Source organism: Colletotrichum gloeosporioides (genome assembly GCF_011800055.1).
Source record: "Colletotrichum gloeosporioides strain Lc1 chromosome Unknown consensus_111, whole genome shotgun sequence".
Taxonomy (NCBI): Eukaryota; Fungi; Ascomycota; class Sordariomycetes; order Glomerellales; family Glomerellaceae; genus Colletotrichum; species Colletotrichum gloeosporioides.
This window is the reverse complement of record NW_025544756.1, coordinates 2,620-19,029: the sequence shown is the minus strand read 5'-3', so window position 1 is coordinate 19,029 and position 16,410 is coordinate 2,620. Positions and strand designations below refer to the sequence as shown.

Below are 16,410 nucleotides of genomic sequence, written 5' to 3'. Positions count from 1 at the left end.
CTTCCGAAATTTGGCAGCGTCTGACTATGGGACTGACGCGCCTCCGCTCTGGTCTGATAGTCAAACGCCTCCGCCCGTGGCGATGAAGTTTAACCCTACTCTGTAGCGTCGCTCCTGTTCTCGCTGATTTCCCTGGCGTTTTCTTTGGGCCTCTGTGAGACCCTGAAAGTCCACAGCTAAATTTACAGCCTGTCAAGCTACCCCGAGGAATAGTTCGCAACCGCGGTCGTCGAGAACAGACACATGAGCGCCAAAGCAGCTCCGCAAAAGCAGAACATGGCCGCCGCAAAGTCTTTGGTCATCCCGGTTGTCATCGTCATTAGTGGATGTCTGTTGTACGTGAAGTGAAGCTTGGACTACACCGAGCTTGCGACGATCAAGTGGCAAAGGTAAGTGAATCGCATTTGCAAAGCTGGCATATTTTCGAGTAATCTTTTGTCGGTGAGGACACCAACTCTGGGACGGTGGAAGGGGGCTACAGTCCGTGTCTGCCAAGGCTATCTCAGCCGCATGTCTGATGTCCTTGGGCTCGCTCGAGCACCTCTTTGCCAGAGTAGTCTCGGGCAGCATTGCTTCCTCGATGTCAATTGATGTGTTATGCGTTTCCTATGTACTGCTAGCATGGGATTTACAACCACCAAACATTGGCGCATGACTTGAACGATGATGTCACAGGGAGGCATTTGCGTGAAGATCGTCACGCAAAGATGGAGACCCCCTCAACAAGTCAGACCAGGGAGTCGCGGGGCTGACTGGATGGGTTTTTAGCGGAATGTTGGTCATTCTGACTGCGAGGAGCAACTGCAAATGAGTGGGTGCGAGATCTGTCGTCGATCACGTCGCACCTTTTTAATACATCCGAGGCCCCCCACCCATTGAGGCAAACCCGATGATTTGTATCTAGTCGAAATTCTTCTCTGCTTCATCTTCGATCAAGGTCGTCTCGTGACGTTGGTTGTGTGGTTGCCGCGTGTCCCCGCGGGATCTTAATGGCTCTAAGATGCATTGATGCTGTCTGATCCTGTCGATCATCCAATAGATTTTGCAATCCCACAACTGCTTCCAAGCCCCCATATTTTCCAGGTGTTGTCCACGGGAAAATGGGATTATGCCCTCGTTACATTCACTGTGGAGATATGAGCCATTTAGACCAGAAAGTGTATGTGCTTTCTTTTGATAGCTGTGAATCCTGCGTGAAGTCTCTTGTCGCATGCAACACGGCCAGGGGCCGACTTGTTGACAACGGGATGAACATACCCTTGATATGGCTCTGCAGCATGACGGCAGAGTACCTATATAGCAGTTCACTTGATGTTGTAAGTTGATGAATGGAACCATCTGAAGTCTGCTGGGACGAGCGTGCTTTGTCTCAGACGACACGATACAACCCTGTTCTTCGAACTGAAGAAACCCAAGGTCTCCAAGAACATCGCCTCGGCTGACCGGCATTGACTTTGGCAATTGCGGATGCAAACCCGGGACTCCAGCCACTATAAGACACTGCAGAAAGGTGATCATGGCCCAAAGAATAGGTTGAGCTATCGCTGCAAGACCAGGTACTGGTAGGGTGAGATAGAACATGGTGAAGACTCCGGAGAGAGACCTCGTTTAGACTCTTTGGTACTTTTCTTTGATCTGATGGACGTCTATAGGGTTGTATGTACCTAGGTTGTTTACTGGGTGGGCACTCACGGATATTACTTTCATTCTAAATGAATTGGTATGCTGTTGCTAGTATCACAGCACCCTCGCAGTCTCTATTGCACTTGAACCCTGGGAAACATTAAGAACCACCAACTCATTATGAAGAAGACCATGTGTGTTCCCTACACAATCTCAACCGTTTCTCCACGGCAGTCATCGTCATTTCCAACTTATCTTGCTCTTTTGGCCGGTTCAATGGCAGACTTCAAGGCATTATGATACTTGTCGTTGCTTTCGTAGTGGTTATTCAACCTATCAGACACAGTGATAAGAAGCCCTTTCTTCGATGTTTTACGATCGACGAAAGGCCGACGTTTTCGAAATTTCGCTTTGATGGTATCGCTACTAGACGTACATTCCCGCAACACATCAATCTCTTTTGACGCAGGCTGAGCTGGAGCACCGACCCAAGACAGTCTTCAGAGAAACAGCAAGTCCGACGCACAATGACTCTGATATGTCACTAATGAATTTGTACGCCAGGCTACCTAGTTATCCCTGCGACAACGCAGACAGTTTGGAGGAAGATGGGTTGATGTTTACTCCAGCCCGGAGTTCTCCGCCACTACTTCAGACGAAATCAACTACACCAACATTTGATACAGGTGCAGGAACAAGTCTATTATAAATCCCAGCTTATAGTATGATCGCAGATAATTGGTCATACGGCAATACTGGACTAAAAGACACCCTGTCGGTGGAGATTGCCCCCGCACAGATGTAAGCACAAGCTCAACATCCGAGAGTTCATATTCAAATTTGTCGTCGCCGCTGATACATACGACCATACCCACTGGAGAACTCGGGATCCCGTCCGCTCTCCCATAGATAAGCCAGTGAGGGCTGGAGTAGTAGTCGGGTCGGTGACGACCGGCGAATGCCCGGTGTTGTATGTCTACCACTTTTTTTGTTTTGTGCGTCTCGCTCAGTCGTTGTCAATCGCCTCATTTGTTGTCTCTGTGTATGTGATGCTTGCTTTACTGTATCGCCCGGTCCATCGTCTTCTAGGATTGTTATGTAGGCCTGGCCACGCCTCAAGGTATGCGTTTGATAAACAACTATCTCGGTAGCCAGTAACGAGGTTTCCGAATCTGGGCATGGAGTTGGCTTTTGAATCGTCTAACGGCGTAGACAAAAGCATTACGTTGTTAGTCATCCCGCAAGAACCCCAATGAGGAGGTTCCGGTAGATGCTTGCTAATGCGTCGACGGAGTTCATGCTTTGTGAGGACTTTCCAGGTCCGTGTAGGAATACAAGGGAAAATCGAGCGCTCTGGTTTACTGCCACTCTCCACGTAATCTATGGCAAGTCACTTCAACAAGTCCATGTTAAGACCGAACGATGAAGGAGCGCACACTTCACCGATAGATGTGACAGAAGCGAGCTACGAGGCCGAGATCATTAGAGTGATCGGCGTAGCCCTACGTTCCCGAGACTCAGACACGTCCAAATGTCTTTCCCGCGGCTGCTTGTCCGGTTAGCCAAGCTTTTCCACCCGCCTCCATCGTCGGCTCTGGCTTCCGCGACCAACTCGCAGTCTTGAGACCCCGGGCGAGGAATGAATTGATTGTCTGGGCAGGGGACCCCTCTTTGGGAACGGGCATCGATGTAGCCGCATCAGCCGCTGAAAACATGTCACATCGTATATATCTCCTGCAAGGGTTGTCAATTAGCTGCACGATATCCAGGCTTTCCAGAAATATATTTGCGTGGCTGGCCCGTGAAAGACCTAATATCAGTCTTAACCGAGCTGAAACTAAGAGCTAGTAGCCTCATCTGAATCACCACGGGCCGAAAAAGTTGGCATCCAACTGCCACATTCTCCAACCCTAATTTAACAAAATCCAGCATACCAACTGCAAACGGAACCTTACTCATATAGAGCGACGACTCCGTTAAATAACCGGGAATACTCAAAGCTGTAGCTTTCGAAATGAAACAAAGCAATTCAGACTCTTGTGATCCAGAATGGCAGGGTATATCCAGCGCCCCAAGAAAAATGCGCCTTCCTCGTAGGGAACTAGGACAGCCTAAAAGCCTCCGCCTTTTCAATCACAATCGACGCCTCTCCCAAAAGTACAATCGCAACCTCGAAAGTGTGAGCCGAAAGCACCGAAGATGCTTACCGTCAGTTGCAATACTGATCTCCATCGTCCTCGTTACTAAGAAAAGGCCCTGTTTTGCCTGTCGTAGCGTGGCATTCAAGTCGTAAGAAAATATCTGGGCCCCCGTTTCCGCGTCTTAGTCTTTGTTGCCTTCACCCTCAAACGCCTTCAAGCTGCGATTATAAAAACAAGAAAAGCAGTATCAAGGTTAGTACGTGCGAATGATCTCCATGCCGAGTGACGTGTGATGTGGGGTGTTACGGATGACGGGACGAAGGTGTCTATCGCCAAAGAAAGTCGCTTGTCCTTACAGCACGGCCGGTGGCGTGAGATATAACCCTGGTGTTCTCGCATGCGTCCTCGAAATCGTCGTCAAGGTTGTATTCTCGGTAGTACCACTGGTTTGTCCTCGGATCAAAAAAGTCACGTCGGTGAAGCTCGGGCGTATGCAGGCCAAGATAGGACATCCACTGCGTGTGTTCGCGTAGTACCGCGGGGCTGCTGATATCCTCTGGGCCCAGAACGGTGTTGATGGGTTGCGAGATGGACTTTTGTCCTCGGGCGTCCCTATCGTTAAACATGAGCATCAGACGCGACGATATCTCCTTATCAATGGCACTGAGCATCTGCCCAGTCTCAATGCGATTGGCTAAGCCCGTGAGATACGCTTTATGGCCGTTCTTTCTTGGGGAATGTAGATGAGCCTGGATGGGTTAGCTTGAAGCAAGATGGTCGAGTGGTTTGATGCGAACCTTCATCTCCCGTCTGGTGTCTGTTAGAAATGCACAGTTGTCCATAATGCAGCGGTAAATCTCTTTGAGATACCCCGGCTCAGCAATCTGCGGCGGGCAGCAGTGCGTCGTAGGTTGCAAGTCTGGCAACAGGGACACGGGCCGGCAAGTTTGGCAAAGGCCCCGAACGCACGGCTCGTTGGCGGAACATTCATGATCGAGATAGTAGTGAAACTGTGAGTTGGCCCATTGTCAGCCCGACACTCTCTGGTCACGTCACATTGCCATAACGTACTTCGGAGCATCCGGGTCGAGAGAAGGTTGGATCTCTCTTAGCATCTGTCGGATTCGGCTGGTTGTCATCAGCAACATTAATTGTCATGGCAGCGCGATGGTGTCGTTTCGCTTACGATTCTTAAGTCGATCCTGTCTTTCTGACTGACATCGCCGCGGATAACTTTTGCTGGTAGGGGAACGGCATTCCATCGTAACGAGCACAATGAGCAGACAAATTTCCGGGGCCAACTACACGTCTGGTGAGGGTCGGCGACGGCCTCGGCTTCCTGCAATCGCCAGCCGATTCCATTGCCATAATCTCGGGATGTACGGGACAGGCCAGCATAGTCCACACTCCAGCCCGTCTGAATCGGGTCCCCGTTACTAACCGACAATGAGCCATTTAACTCCGAAGGGAGATTCTGTTCCTGAAATGCCGGTTGGCCAGTGACACTATCGAGGTAGGAGCCGGCATCACCATCCACGCGAATGAGAACATGGCGAGGCGTACTTGAAGAGGTTGTAGATAGATCGAAGGGGTTGATAGAGCCGACTGTGGGTCCTGAAGCTGGTGTTGCAAATCTGCTGCTAGTGACACTCGCAGTCTGGCTGTGACTTTCAACCTCGTCGTTTGACTTCTTGGAGGCTGGAGTTGTGGTGGAGGTCGTGGAGGGGAAGGATATGGCGTCGAAGTGTTTACCCTGGAGTGATATTCCGGCATTATGACGGACACTGTTCGCATTGATCAAGGCAGTAGCGTTGTCTCGGTCCTGTAGCTGAACCTGGACAGGCGGACGAGTCGTGGGCCATGGTTGGCGATGCATGGGATACCCATGGTGTGGTGGGGGAAACGGAGCAAAAGCGTTTCCCCCGATAGAACCGTGATGCCCAAAAGATCGATTCGAGATGGTCAGGCTCATGTCGCGGGCGTCTCGTTCCTGAAATATCGGCCGTCGGACAATTGACTGGTTGCCGCCGAGGTTATGCTTGGCTGTGTCCAGTGTTATCTGATGCTGATGGACAGCTTCAAGCTTCTTGGGGCTGTTTGGTCTGAGCTTGTCGGCACGGGTGACTGCAGATGGACAAGGACCACCAAATATAAAATGGAAGAGGCTAGGGATGGGCAGAGGCGAGTCGTCATGTAAGATCAGCGGCGAGTTCTTGCACAACAGTGCGACGGGAGTGAGAATGATGAAAGAAAGGGTGTGTGTGTGTGTGTGTGTGTGTGTGTGTGTGTGTGTGTGTATGGGCGCGCGTGTGTGGGTGGGTGATCTGACGGTACTATTCCCCTGCCGCTCACGATCTGGTGGGATCCATAGACGGCGTGCTCAGGGTTGTTTCTGCTCTTGCCAGCGTTGTTTTTCTTCCTCCCGGCCTGAATCAGAAAAAGAAGGGTAAAGCGAGTGGTCCTGGGTGGCTGACCCTAGTCTCAGAGTATCGCGAGGAAAAAGCAATGGGGACACTCTGACACTCCGGCTCTCTGGCCTCGTCTTCGTTGTCGTCGTCGCTGGCGCCGCACTCGCTACCAGACACGCCTCACTATCTGTATGTACGTATACTGGGTAAATTCAGTCTCGAAGACGAGCGAGAGACAGCTCTGGAGCTATGCAATACATAGCAAGGTTCTATTCTGCAGACGCGGAGCGCATGTGCAGAGTCGGGTACGTATCCGTACGTACGACACGCCGCGATGGTCTGCAGTAGGTAATCTTAACTGGAGCCCAAATGGGCTGGGGTTCGATATACTACCTATGCAGTGGCAGCGGACAAGGGAGAAGACGATAACAAGCAGGGGTAAAGGCACTGGTCTGGGGAGCGGCGTCGGCGTCATCGGGATCAGGGCCAGGCCAGGGACAGGCCAGGGACAGACAGCTAAGCCGATTGACAACCATCGATTGCAGCGTCCAAAGTCAAGGCTAGATTCAGATGGACAAGGCAAGGCCAGACGACATCAGACGAAACTCGGCGCCGTTCATGCCAGACAGGACGAGGCTCAGGCAGCGCAGGACCGGGCAGGGCAGGGCAGGCTCAGGCTTCGGGCTCGGTTCCTCAGTTGGGTTCCATGCTCGAGCAAGGCAAGACACCCAACAATCAACCTATGCACCATGGACCAACCCCCTGTCGAGTGGTGTCGTGCCGCTGCCACTCTGCGCGCCGATGTGCTGTCATGCTCGTCAGTCCTGAGAAGAAACAACTGCCCCCGGTACGGACGTACGAAGAATAGGAAGACGCAGATGAGTTGCAGATTCCTGCAAGCTGTGTCTTGACTTACCCCATCAGCCAACAACCCATGTCTGTCTCGCTCCCTCTAGCCACGCTTGGATTGGCTCGGAACAAACCCTTCTCAGGGATGGTCCGTCTCTGTCCATTCATCAACACTACTTCCTCTTGACAGAAAAACCCTATCCATAGCTATCCGCGCACTAATCCACAACTCTCCGATCGATAGACGAACAAGTGGCCGATAGTCGACTGCCCCAAAACTGTGGGCAAGATCTGGGGAAGACAGGCCAATGGGCAACGTTCTCAATTGCGTAGCTTGCTGCATTCGCATCTCGTTGAGGCTTAGGGCTGGTGTGGATATTGCTTTTTTTTTATTTTCTAGCCCCTCCCCTCCTCCCTCCTAGCCCTCCGGACTCATTCCCAGTCGAAAATGGATCCGCGATGATTCAAATTTCGCATGCCGCGTCTAAGAGACGATGGAATGACCAGTGGAGATGGCCTGATATGGCCGTCTTGGGCTCGCTTCGTCACTTGGATACGTATTCTCTCTGCTGCATCCTTCTCTTCGCGGCAACAGCATCCATGCTGATCCGTCTCGCTGCCGTCTTGTAGATACTCGGAGGCGTAACTCGCAAGTGGCCGTTGACTCGCGGCTAGGTTCCGGCCTCTCTGTCGTGGTATCCGTATCTCTTGACGACCTGGATCGTTCAGGACTTGCTGTATGGATGCCTCACACCCACTTTTGACCCAACCGTTGTCGAGCTACGGCGCGCCACGGATACCATCTGGGGTTGCATTTGTGCCTAGATAAAGGCTGTCGAGTCTGTCTAGACGGGGCTGGACTCTGCATGGCTTCCTCCAAGGCTGCCATCGGTTCGGACGTGACGTCCATGTTCCCCTGATGACTTGTGCAAGCGAAATATGACGGATGACGACCCGATTGACTGGGCCTCAATGATGCCGATATGCAGGCCATTCGAGCTGACAGCCGGTAAATGCAGCCCAACTTGCTGAATGATGGACTCCCTGCCACCATCGACAACGTAGGCATATGCTTTTCAGTTACTGTCTGGCATTCGAGATGCGATATGATGCCATACAGCTGCCATCCCTAGCCTGCCCAGTCCAGCCCAGCCCAGCCCGGTGCGACTCAGGACCACATCTCCGGGCGCTGTCAGGACTCGAATTCCGATCCGTGTGAAGAATTTGCACATGCCTGCCACCTGAGGTCCGAATGAGCCACGGGACAGACCACTCACTCACTTGAGGCCTAGCCCTGACGACGTGGAACTCGAAAAAGCAATATACCACAGCCGGCCCAGACGCCGTTGCTATCCGGCACACGATCGACGGCCATGTGCCACACCTCCAGCTCGAATCAGCGTGGCATCCAACCCCTGCCCAAGCGCTGCCCTCCAAGTCAATTAGCGGTGTGTTGCTGCTGCTTCTTCTCAAGGAAAAAACGTGGGCTGTCTGTCAGGCAAGGGGTTTACGGGGCGACGAGCAAAACAATGCACCAAGACCGACGGAAATAGCAATCAAATTACTTCAGCTTCAATGGCGACCAAGGGATAACTCAGTCCACAGGGATACAGATGGGTGTTGATGTGAAATATGGAAACAATTCAATCCGCCCAAGCGATGTCCAATAACCCTTCTGACATTCATCCTTGTTACATTATCACGAGCCGCAACACGTATCTGCATGTCCGTGTCCAACTTTGACAGCAAACCCGGGATTGCCACTGAGCCATCTGTCAATCAGTAGGAACAGCGGCTCAACTTCCCACGTCTGGTAAGACGCGGATAGAATCAGTCTCAGCGTAGCGTTGCTGGAACATAATCCGCCATCCCCGATAAATACAACTCCCGACGGCGTCATAGCCGCATCCCTTTTTCGCAGCGGATAGGGCAGCTGTCTCGGATCGTGTAGGATGAGAGACGGGGGACGATCTTAGTCGCTCCCCGCCATCCTCCATCATCTCAGCTTCAGCCACGAAATTGCACACCGCAAACCGCAGTACCGGGAAAATCTCCGTGGGCCTTAACCACTAGGATAAGCCAAGCTCTCAAAGGTCTCCCTGTACGCCATGTACTTCTGCAGGAAGACAGGTGGCCGTTAACAATATGTCTTAGCCCTGGCCATCGTCCATGAGCCGCATAGTGCGCCCCCAACGAGACCGATTCCCCAGCGCCCGTCGGAGCAGTGTAATTCGACTTGGCATCGACCATTCTCGAAAGCGACTCAGGTGTGTTGACCAACATGTCTCAGCTTGCACAATGTACCCAGTCGGCCGCATGGTAGATGTAGAAAAAGAAAAGCTGCCCCTGCGCTCGTGCCTTGCTGTTTGTTGCAGGGCATATCTTGTTGGGGTGCGTGTGTGCATGTGTGCGTGTGGCGGTCTGGCAAAACCCTTGAGGACATGGTCCAAAACTTCGGCGTACAGCGAGTCTTGTCGAAATCTTGCTCAGATGTGAGCAAGGCAGCGACCTCCAGTCAGTCTACCTGCGGGCCGCAAAGGTTGGCTGCCAATCGCAATCTGTGCTCAAGCACTGGTGCTGAAGTAGTAATTTTCCCACAGATACTCGTAGTCCTCCAGGATGCCACCGATGATCCCAGGTACCCTTGATCTGACGCCTCCGACGACGCCCTTCATAATGTTCTCATAGAATGCCCCACGCATTGTCCACCATCCCATGGCCCAGCCTCTCTTGCTCCATTCGTCGCGTTCTAGAGGCGTAGTCCTGAAACTACGGTCCCTCAGCTGGCGAGCCGCGTATTCGACGGTCAATCCAAAAAGCCACGGTGTCCAGGATTTCTTGTTCTTGCTCCTTGAGAGTGCGACAGCGTACACCAATGGTGCAAGTATGTGAAGCACTTCGGCTGCCTGCGCGCTACCCTGAAGTTGATTCAGCAGCTTTGCCGCTGGCTTGACATCGTCAGCGGTCAGAACCTTGCTCAACAGGTAGCCACTGATGTCCCCGGCATTCGGTAAAGAGGGCAAACTCATGCCAGTTCTGGGCATTGACCAATCTTTCTCGTGGGGCTTGGGGGCGTCATCCCCAGCTTCGGAGGCATGACCATTGGCCGACTCGCCCATCAGCTCCTTCAGGCCGGTATCCTCCTCCGACTCTGGCTCTTCTGGAATGGGTTCCCGCTCCGGTAAGACTGGCGTGACGATAGGACGGGCGCGAGTGACTCGAAGCAGCAAAAGACGACAGATGGCTTTGATAGCTTCGAGGAGGACGATAACGCGCCATCTGCTGCGTTCGCCTCCTCGTCTTTTGGCGGCCATCTCGCACAGTAGTTGAGTATAGGTCACCATCTGCAAGAGCATGGCAATTCGGCGGTACATGGGGCTGCGCTGAGTCCAGTGCTTGGTATACCGACTGTGGGGTGATGGTAGTCGTGCCATAGGGATGCGCGACAAGGCGCGCATGAGTAGGGTATCATGATAGAGTGAAAGGAGTTGCACACTCGAATGCAGAGTTTCGGATGCGATTTCGGCGTCCCGGAACCGACCTGGGGCTCAAAGGTTAGTAGGAAGGCAATCGAGTCGTTTCGCGGGGAGTGGCATTACCAGGGATGATGTAGGTCAGAGACCGAAGGGCCGACTCTATTTGCGAAACCTGGCTGGCGTTCTTGGTGATGAATTCATCATACATTTGCAGCCATTGCGGCGGCAGCGAAAGCACAGCACGTATAGGTGATGGCTGGTGCGATAGTCGTGTCTTGTTGGGAACGTCGGCTGAGGTCGACATCGCGAGGTCTCTACGGCATCGAGTTGAAGACGGCGACTAGAGATGAGAAGCGACAGAAGGGTAAGGAGAGTCGCAATACCAAGGAATGACAGCAAGAGGACGAAAAATGGGCGTGATTAAGGAAATGTCGAGGGTATTGGCGGCAAAGCGCGAATTAGTTATTCAACAACTGCTCTGAACACAAGAAATTCCAAATAGAGGAAAGTGGTGAGGTAGGTGGAAGTGATGAAGTGCTCAGCGCGGCGCATCGCGACGTGGACGGGCGTGACGGGATGCGCTGGGTGTTGCTAAACTAGCTGCCTCTACCTGCCTCCCTCAGTCCAGGTCTTCGTCCTGCGCTAGCCTGAGGTCAGCCCGGGCGCCGACTTTGAGCCGAGGCTGGGTGTCATAAGCCGTTCGGCCATGGCACAGGCACAGGCACAGGCACAGTACAGCGAGCACAGGTGGAAGGTACCTAGCTCCAAGTAAAGTGCCTACCTAACTGGAGATTGCAGCATGAGGCGGGAAAGTACACGGCCAACCAAGCAGTGTGCCGCATTGAGCCAATAAAATTATGTTGCATGCCTCGGGAACGACCATCCCTGGACCTGCGCAATCCATTAGTTGCATAGCTTCAGTCCTTTCAATACGGATACCATCCCGTCCGATTGACTTCCATGTGAAAGGCACCGGTCGTGTAGGCATGTTCGCTTGAACTTTTGCATCTCTTCAGTCTTCTACATAGATTCGTCCCTTCTTGATACAGCTACCGTACAATTCAAGATAATACAGTGATGTCGGATTGGAAATACCGTGTTCACAATCACACCGGGTCGTCTGTGTCTTCACGGGAAAGGGCTCGGGGTATCAAAAAACAGACATGCCTTGCCCCCAGGCCAAACTCCGGAACGGGTGAAATCCTCCTACGCAATTCGCCCTATCCATATTCCACAGGGAAATACGAGGTGTTTGGGACTCAATATGGGTCAGTGGTGTACCTTTTCCTCTTCCAATTGGTTGCTCGGCTTGCCGGCGTTTCCTCCGGAGCACACTCCTATGAGAGCCTCTCAAATCCGGCTTCCTCCAACTCACGTCCGGTTGGAAGCATTGGGCGGCCTTGCATGGGGAATGGCCAAAATAGAGGATTCTCCATGATTTGCGCCGCTCGCGATACTGACGCGTTCTCCTGACTTCCCGTTCCCGCTGCTGCCTTCGATTCCATCGCCTCGCCGCTGCCAAGGCCGCCTCCCCACACGCAAATGAAGTCGTCTTCGAGGACATTGGGCGCGAAGAAATTCAGACTGCTAGTGTACGGCCTGGCAAGCTGTGCATACTCGGCATCCGAAGTGGGTGTTGAGCCCATGTCGACCTCTAAACCCCATTTCTTGGCGAGGTACCGCAGGATATTGAGCGCTTGTTCCGCGAAATGATGGCACGGCGCCATCTCCTCCAAATCTCGGATGCCTTGTTTGATTGCTTCTACGCCACGGGGAGGATGCGACGTTCCAGCAGACGACTCGGGCGCTGCCTCGCCTGATTCATCGTAGTCTCTCTGCGGGGCTGGTGCTATTGCTCCGATGGCCAAATGCATAATAGCAGATGTCAGAACGAAGTAGGGCACAAATGAGGGTGTCCGGCGCAAGGTGTACAGTTGCGAGTAGGAGCGTAGCAGGCCCTGAATCGCATCTGCGGCCTGACAGCACACGTCTCTTGGTAGGAGCTTGGAGCCAATTATCCGAAGCTTGATCAGAGGCCGGAAGAGGAGAAGGATCGCAAAATGGTAATACATGCTGGGATGAAATTAGCTAAAACCTTGTGGAATTCGTCGTCAGAGGGAGACTTACTGCGCAAAGAGCACAGCGGGGGTGAAATTATGACCCAATCTGAGGACTTCAGGTATCCTATCATACCAATTCAGGTATTGGGTGTAGATGCCGAGGAGGTCACGGCTGGTCAACGGCCTGCCTGGAGAGTGGAGGATGTAGAGGCTCTGATGTACAAGCTCACTCAGTTCGCAGAAACACTTGTAAACGGACCGAACATTGGAAGGTTGCTCAGCTGAGCGTTGCAGTGGCGCCCCTAATTCAGCATTGATCAGTCAAACATGATCGTAACACAACTGCAGACAGACTTACCATCATCGGTATAAGGAATCCACAATGACGCTTCAATATCATCGATTATGGCGGGCTTCGGCGGCAGGTGAGGGAAACATGAACATTGGGGAAGCGAGCCAGTCGCCAGAGACCAAGCGCTAGGGGGCAATTAGCTAGGACACATGCTTCGCACACTGGCAATAGACTTACTGGTCTAGAGCGAAAGCGCCCCAGAAAGTGGCAGCCTGAACTGCAAACTCATCGTGGTCTCCGTCGTCCTGCAGCTGATGGAGCCCCATCTCAATGGCCAAACGGATGCTTTGACCGGCGTAGTACCAACTTTCCGAGTCTCGTCCACAGCTAGCCTCGCGTATGGACATTATCCCCAAAGCCTGGATGGTCGTTAAATTATGGTGGTCGTCCTCGAGGTAGAAGAGTCGCTGTGCCTCTTTGAAAAAGTGATCCCCCGAAGTGTAAGGGTCGCTAGGGTTAGCTCGCGTACTGGACTTGCTGGAGAAGCGGCATCCCAAGGCCAAGAGGGCATTGACCAAGATGGGCGAACAGTATCGGGATATGCCGTTTTGGAAATCTCTAAGGAAGTGCTCTTTGCTCAACGATGCGAATGTTGGATATTCCCAGCAAAAGTACAGGGCAAGTAGGTGTTGAACCAGAGAGCCGTCCTCAGTGATATTCGTCCAGTTCTCAGGGGGCAGCTTCATGTCAGGCAACTCAAGTGGTGCGAGAACCTGATCAAGCCCTTGATACCTCCCACCTTCAGACGCCTCAGTGTTACTAGCACTTTCCGGCCATGAATCAATGGGCCCTTGAGGGAGCCTATTTGTGTCTGCGCTCCAGTTCATCAAGTCAGGATGAGAGTTACTCCTAGTGCTTTGACTATGCGACGAAAGGTGCCAAGGACTGTTGGGGTCCAGATCCTGACGCAATCCCGACTGTCCTGTATTGGGACTCATGGTCACCGATCCAGCTCCCCCAAGGTTTCTTGTCCTGATTGGGGCAGGGCCTGATCCTGGGTATCCAGAGCGTGTATTCAAGCTGCCGCTCGCTTCACTGGATGGCTCAGCCGGACGACTGAAGGACGGCCGAGGACCGCCGCCAGATGGGAGGGTGCCGCCAAGCCATTCCGATACTGACTCGAGGCTTTGACCGTTGCGCAGGCGCTGGAGCACATCTTCCCACATGTCGGACCGCACCAGCGCTGCGATGACCTGGTCACTGGAGCGCTGACGTTGGCGCAATTGCTCAATCTCGGTCCGGAGATGCTCCTTGGATTGGCGAACCGGGATCTCGTACACACACTCTACGTCTTTCTGAGCCTTACAGCGGCCGCATGGCTTTTGGCCGTCGCACTAGTAGCAGCAAAGAGGTCAGATAACGGAACTTGGAATGGAATGAGAGCACCTTGGTGTGTCACGAAGTCTGACAATCGCATACCTTGGCACGCTTTTTCCGACACTCGGTACAGGCATTGGGTGTAACAACACCCAGTCCTCTCCTCCTTTTGGAAAGCTGGCCGGGACCGGAAGTAGAGGCTGGAGTCGCAGCGGAAGGCGCTGCTGGAGTCGAAGCAGGTACGGGGGCGACTGACGAGGCGGCAGCGGAAGCAGATGATGCCCCCGTGGAGGAGGCAGCGCCGGCGCCGGGATGGGCCTGCGACTGGCCACCGGATGCCTCCTCCATATCGGCAGTACTTGCGCGCTTCACGTTGACTGAGAGTGGCCTCGAGGCGAGTCCACAGAGCAAACGCGACCTTCAAAGCTTTGTATGCGAATTGTCATAATGAGGCCGTTCAAAGACGGGCGCAAGACGACATGTATCTTATCGAAGGTAACAGAGCTTTAGGAATGAAGCTGACGCGGAATCGCGCAACTACGACGGGGTTCGAATTTGTCGAGGAGAATGGAGAACCAGGTAGTAGGCGCACGCGAAGTGATTTGGCGCGGGGCGGTGGAGGGTAATGAAGGCGCAAGGGACCAAGGCATGGATCGTGGGGCAAGCTGTAGAGGTTTGAGGACCTGTCGCTTTCTAGGCTTCGGCCGATTGGTATATGGTAATGGGCTTCGTCGCTTTCGCAGTCGGTTTAGTGGCGTCTCGTCAGTCGCGGGAACGTGAGCGGGAGGTCCTGAGAGACGACTGGTCGTTCGAAGATTGAGCCACCTCACGGCCCCTCCTGCTATTGGTATGCGGACGATTGAAGCATACGGCGGAAGTGTATGCAGTTAGGTACAAATCGAGGTTTGGGACGGGGAACAGGACATCGGAAACACTGTGAACGTGGGGCGGTGAGGGCGAAAAGAATCTAGAATGGTAACAAAAAAAAAATGAGGGAAGGGTTGGCCGTCGTGATGAAGAGGAAAGTGGTGGAAAAGGCGGGAAGGGATGATGGTGCGGCGGCGTGGTCGGGACCAGGTAACGGAGACTGGACACAAGCGGGTTGAGGCACAGACTCTTTCTGTATCTCGGTCTCTGTCTCCAAAGCTGTGTGGCTATTGCCGTGCAGATGCAGGTGCAGGGCAGTTCCTTCCCCAGATTGCAGAGCTTCGTGCGCAAACAAGGTCCAGGTCTCAGGTCTAGATCCAGCTGTTTTTACGCTTGAGGTGGAGGAGAAACTTTTTTCGCATGTCCAGTTTGGTCAGGCAGGTAAGGCCAATCCCGCGTCAGGTCAGGTCAGTAGGTAGCTGGTAAGGCAAGAGCCACGGTAGCTCTGGTCTGCATGAGATACCTTCCTTGCCTTGACCAGGCAGGTGTGTGTGTGTGTATGTGTATGTGTGTGGGTGGGTGTTTGCGTGTGTGCAACTAAGCTACATGAGCCTCTCACGGGACGACCTGCGAAGCTGCCGGTGAGGAAGGGCAATCCACCCTATGGAACCAGACAATGAAGCCTCGGTGATGGCAAGGCATTCGAATGTTACTTTGGTGCCTTTCCTTCAGCTTACACGTAGACATCTTTCTACGTACATCAAATTCTCTTCCACCTGTCCGCTGCTCAGACCTTGAGTGCCTGAGGTCGAGCCCACTTGCGGTGCCTCAACCCACCATGGTAACCTGCCCAGAGTTCCGATGGGAAGTGAGTGATCTGGGTTTGCGGCCTCCTCCCCTCTCGTCTGTCGCAAGCACTAACTCAGCAAGGTACCGTTTTGCAGCTACGGTAAGGTACCGTGTGGGATGGATCATAGCTCCGTAGCTCTCGCCCCACCACAAAGTCCACCATGCTGACGGTAAGGTAGGGAACGTAGCTACCTCTTACTTTGACCAAATGCGACGGAAGTACAAATACCTTCAGCGCATCGCAACACTCCCTCGAATCTGCATCGCAACAGCTGCCATGAAATCTTTCAAGGCTTTGCATCTGTTTGTGCTAGCTGCCCTGCGTCCTCACCGGCACTTGCGCATACTTCGACCAGCCTGATTCTCACCCATTCACCCGTCCTATCGGCTTCATCCGGTACCTGATATGCCATGGTTTGCGAAGCGGAGCGGCAGGGAAGAAATGACATCGCGTGCGGCGGCGTTGTG

General features: G+C 53.3%; 2 protein-coding genes across 2 annotated transcripts; both read right to left on the bottom strand.

Annotated features, from left to right (window-relative positions):
* Positions 1 to 4,090: 4,090 nt before the first annotated feature.
* Positions 4,091 to 5,640, bottom strand: GCG54_00009419 (uncharacterized protein; the record flags this gene model as incomplete). The annotated part of the gene is made up of 4 exons (XM_045409365.1): positions 4,091 to 4,513; positions 4,562 to 4,648; positions 4,836 to 4,892; positions 4,951 to 5,640. 4 exons carry the CDS (start codon positions 5,638 to 5,640, stop codon positions 4,091 to 4,093), a joined length of 1,257 nt encoding a protein of 418 aa, XP_045256784.1.
* A 3,945-nt stretch (positions 5,641 to 9,585) lies between these two features.
* Positions 9,586 to 14,574, bottom strand: GCG54_00009418 (Nitrogen assimilation transcription factor nit-4; the record flags this gene model as incomplete). Its single annotated transcript, XM_045409364.1, has 8 exons — positions 9,586 to 10,562; positions 10,621 to 10,753; positions 11,779 to 11,834; positions 11,873 to 12,570; positions 12,625 to 12,859; positions 12,916 to 13,034; positions 13,087 to 14,243; positions 14,329 to 14,574. 8 exons carry the CDS (start codon positions 14,572 to 14,574, stop codon positions 9,586 to 9,588), a joined length of 3,621 nt encoding a protein of 1,206 aa, XP_045256783.1.
* Positions 14,575 to 16,410: the final 1,836 nt, after the last annotated feature.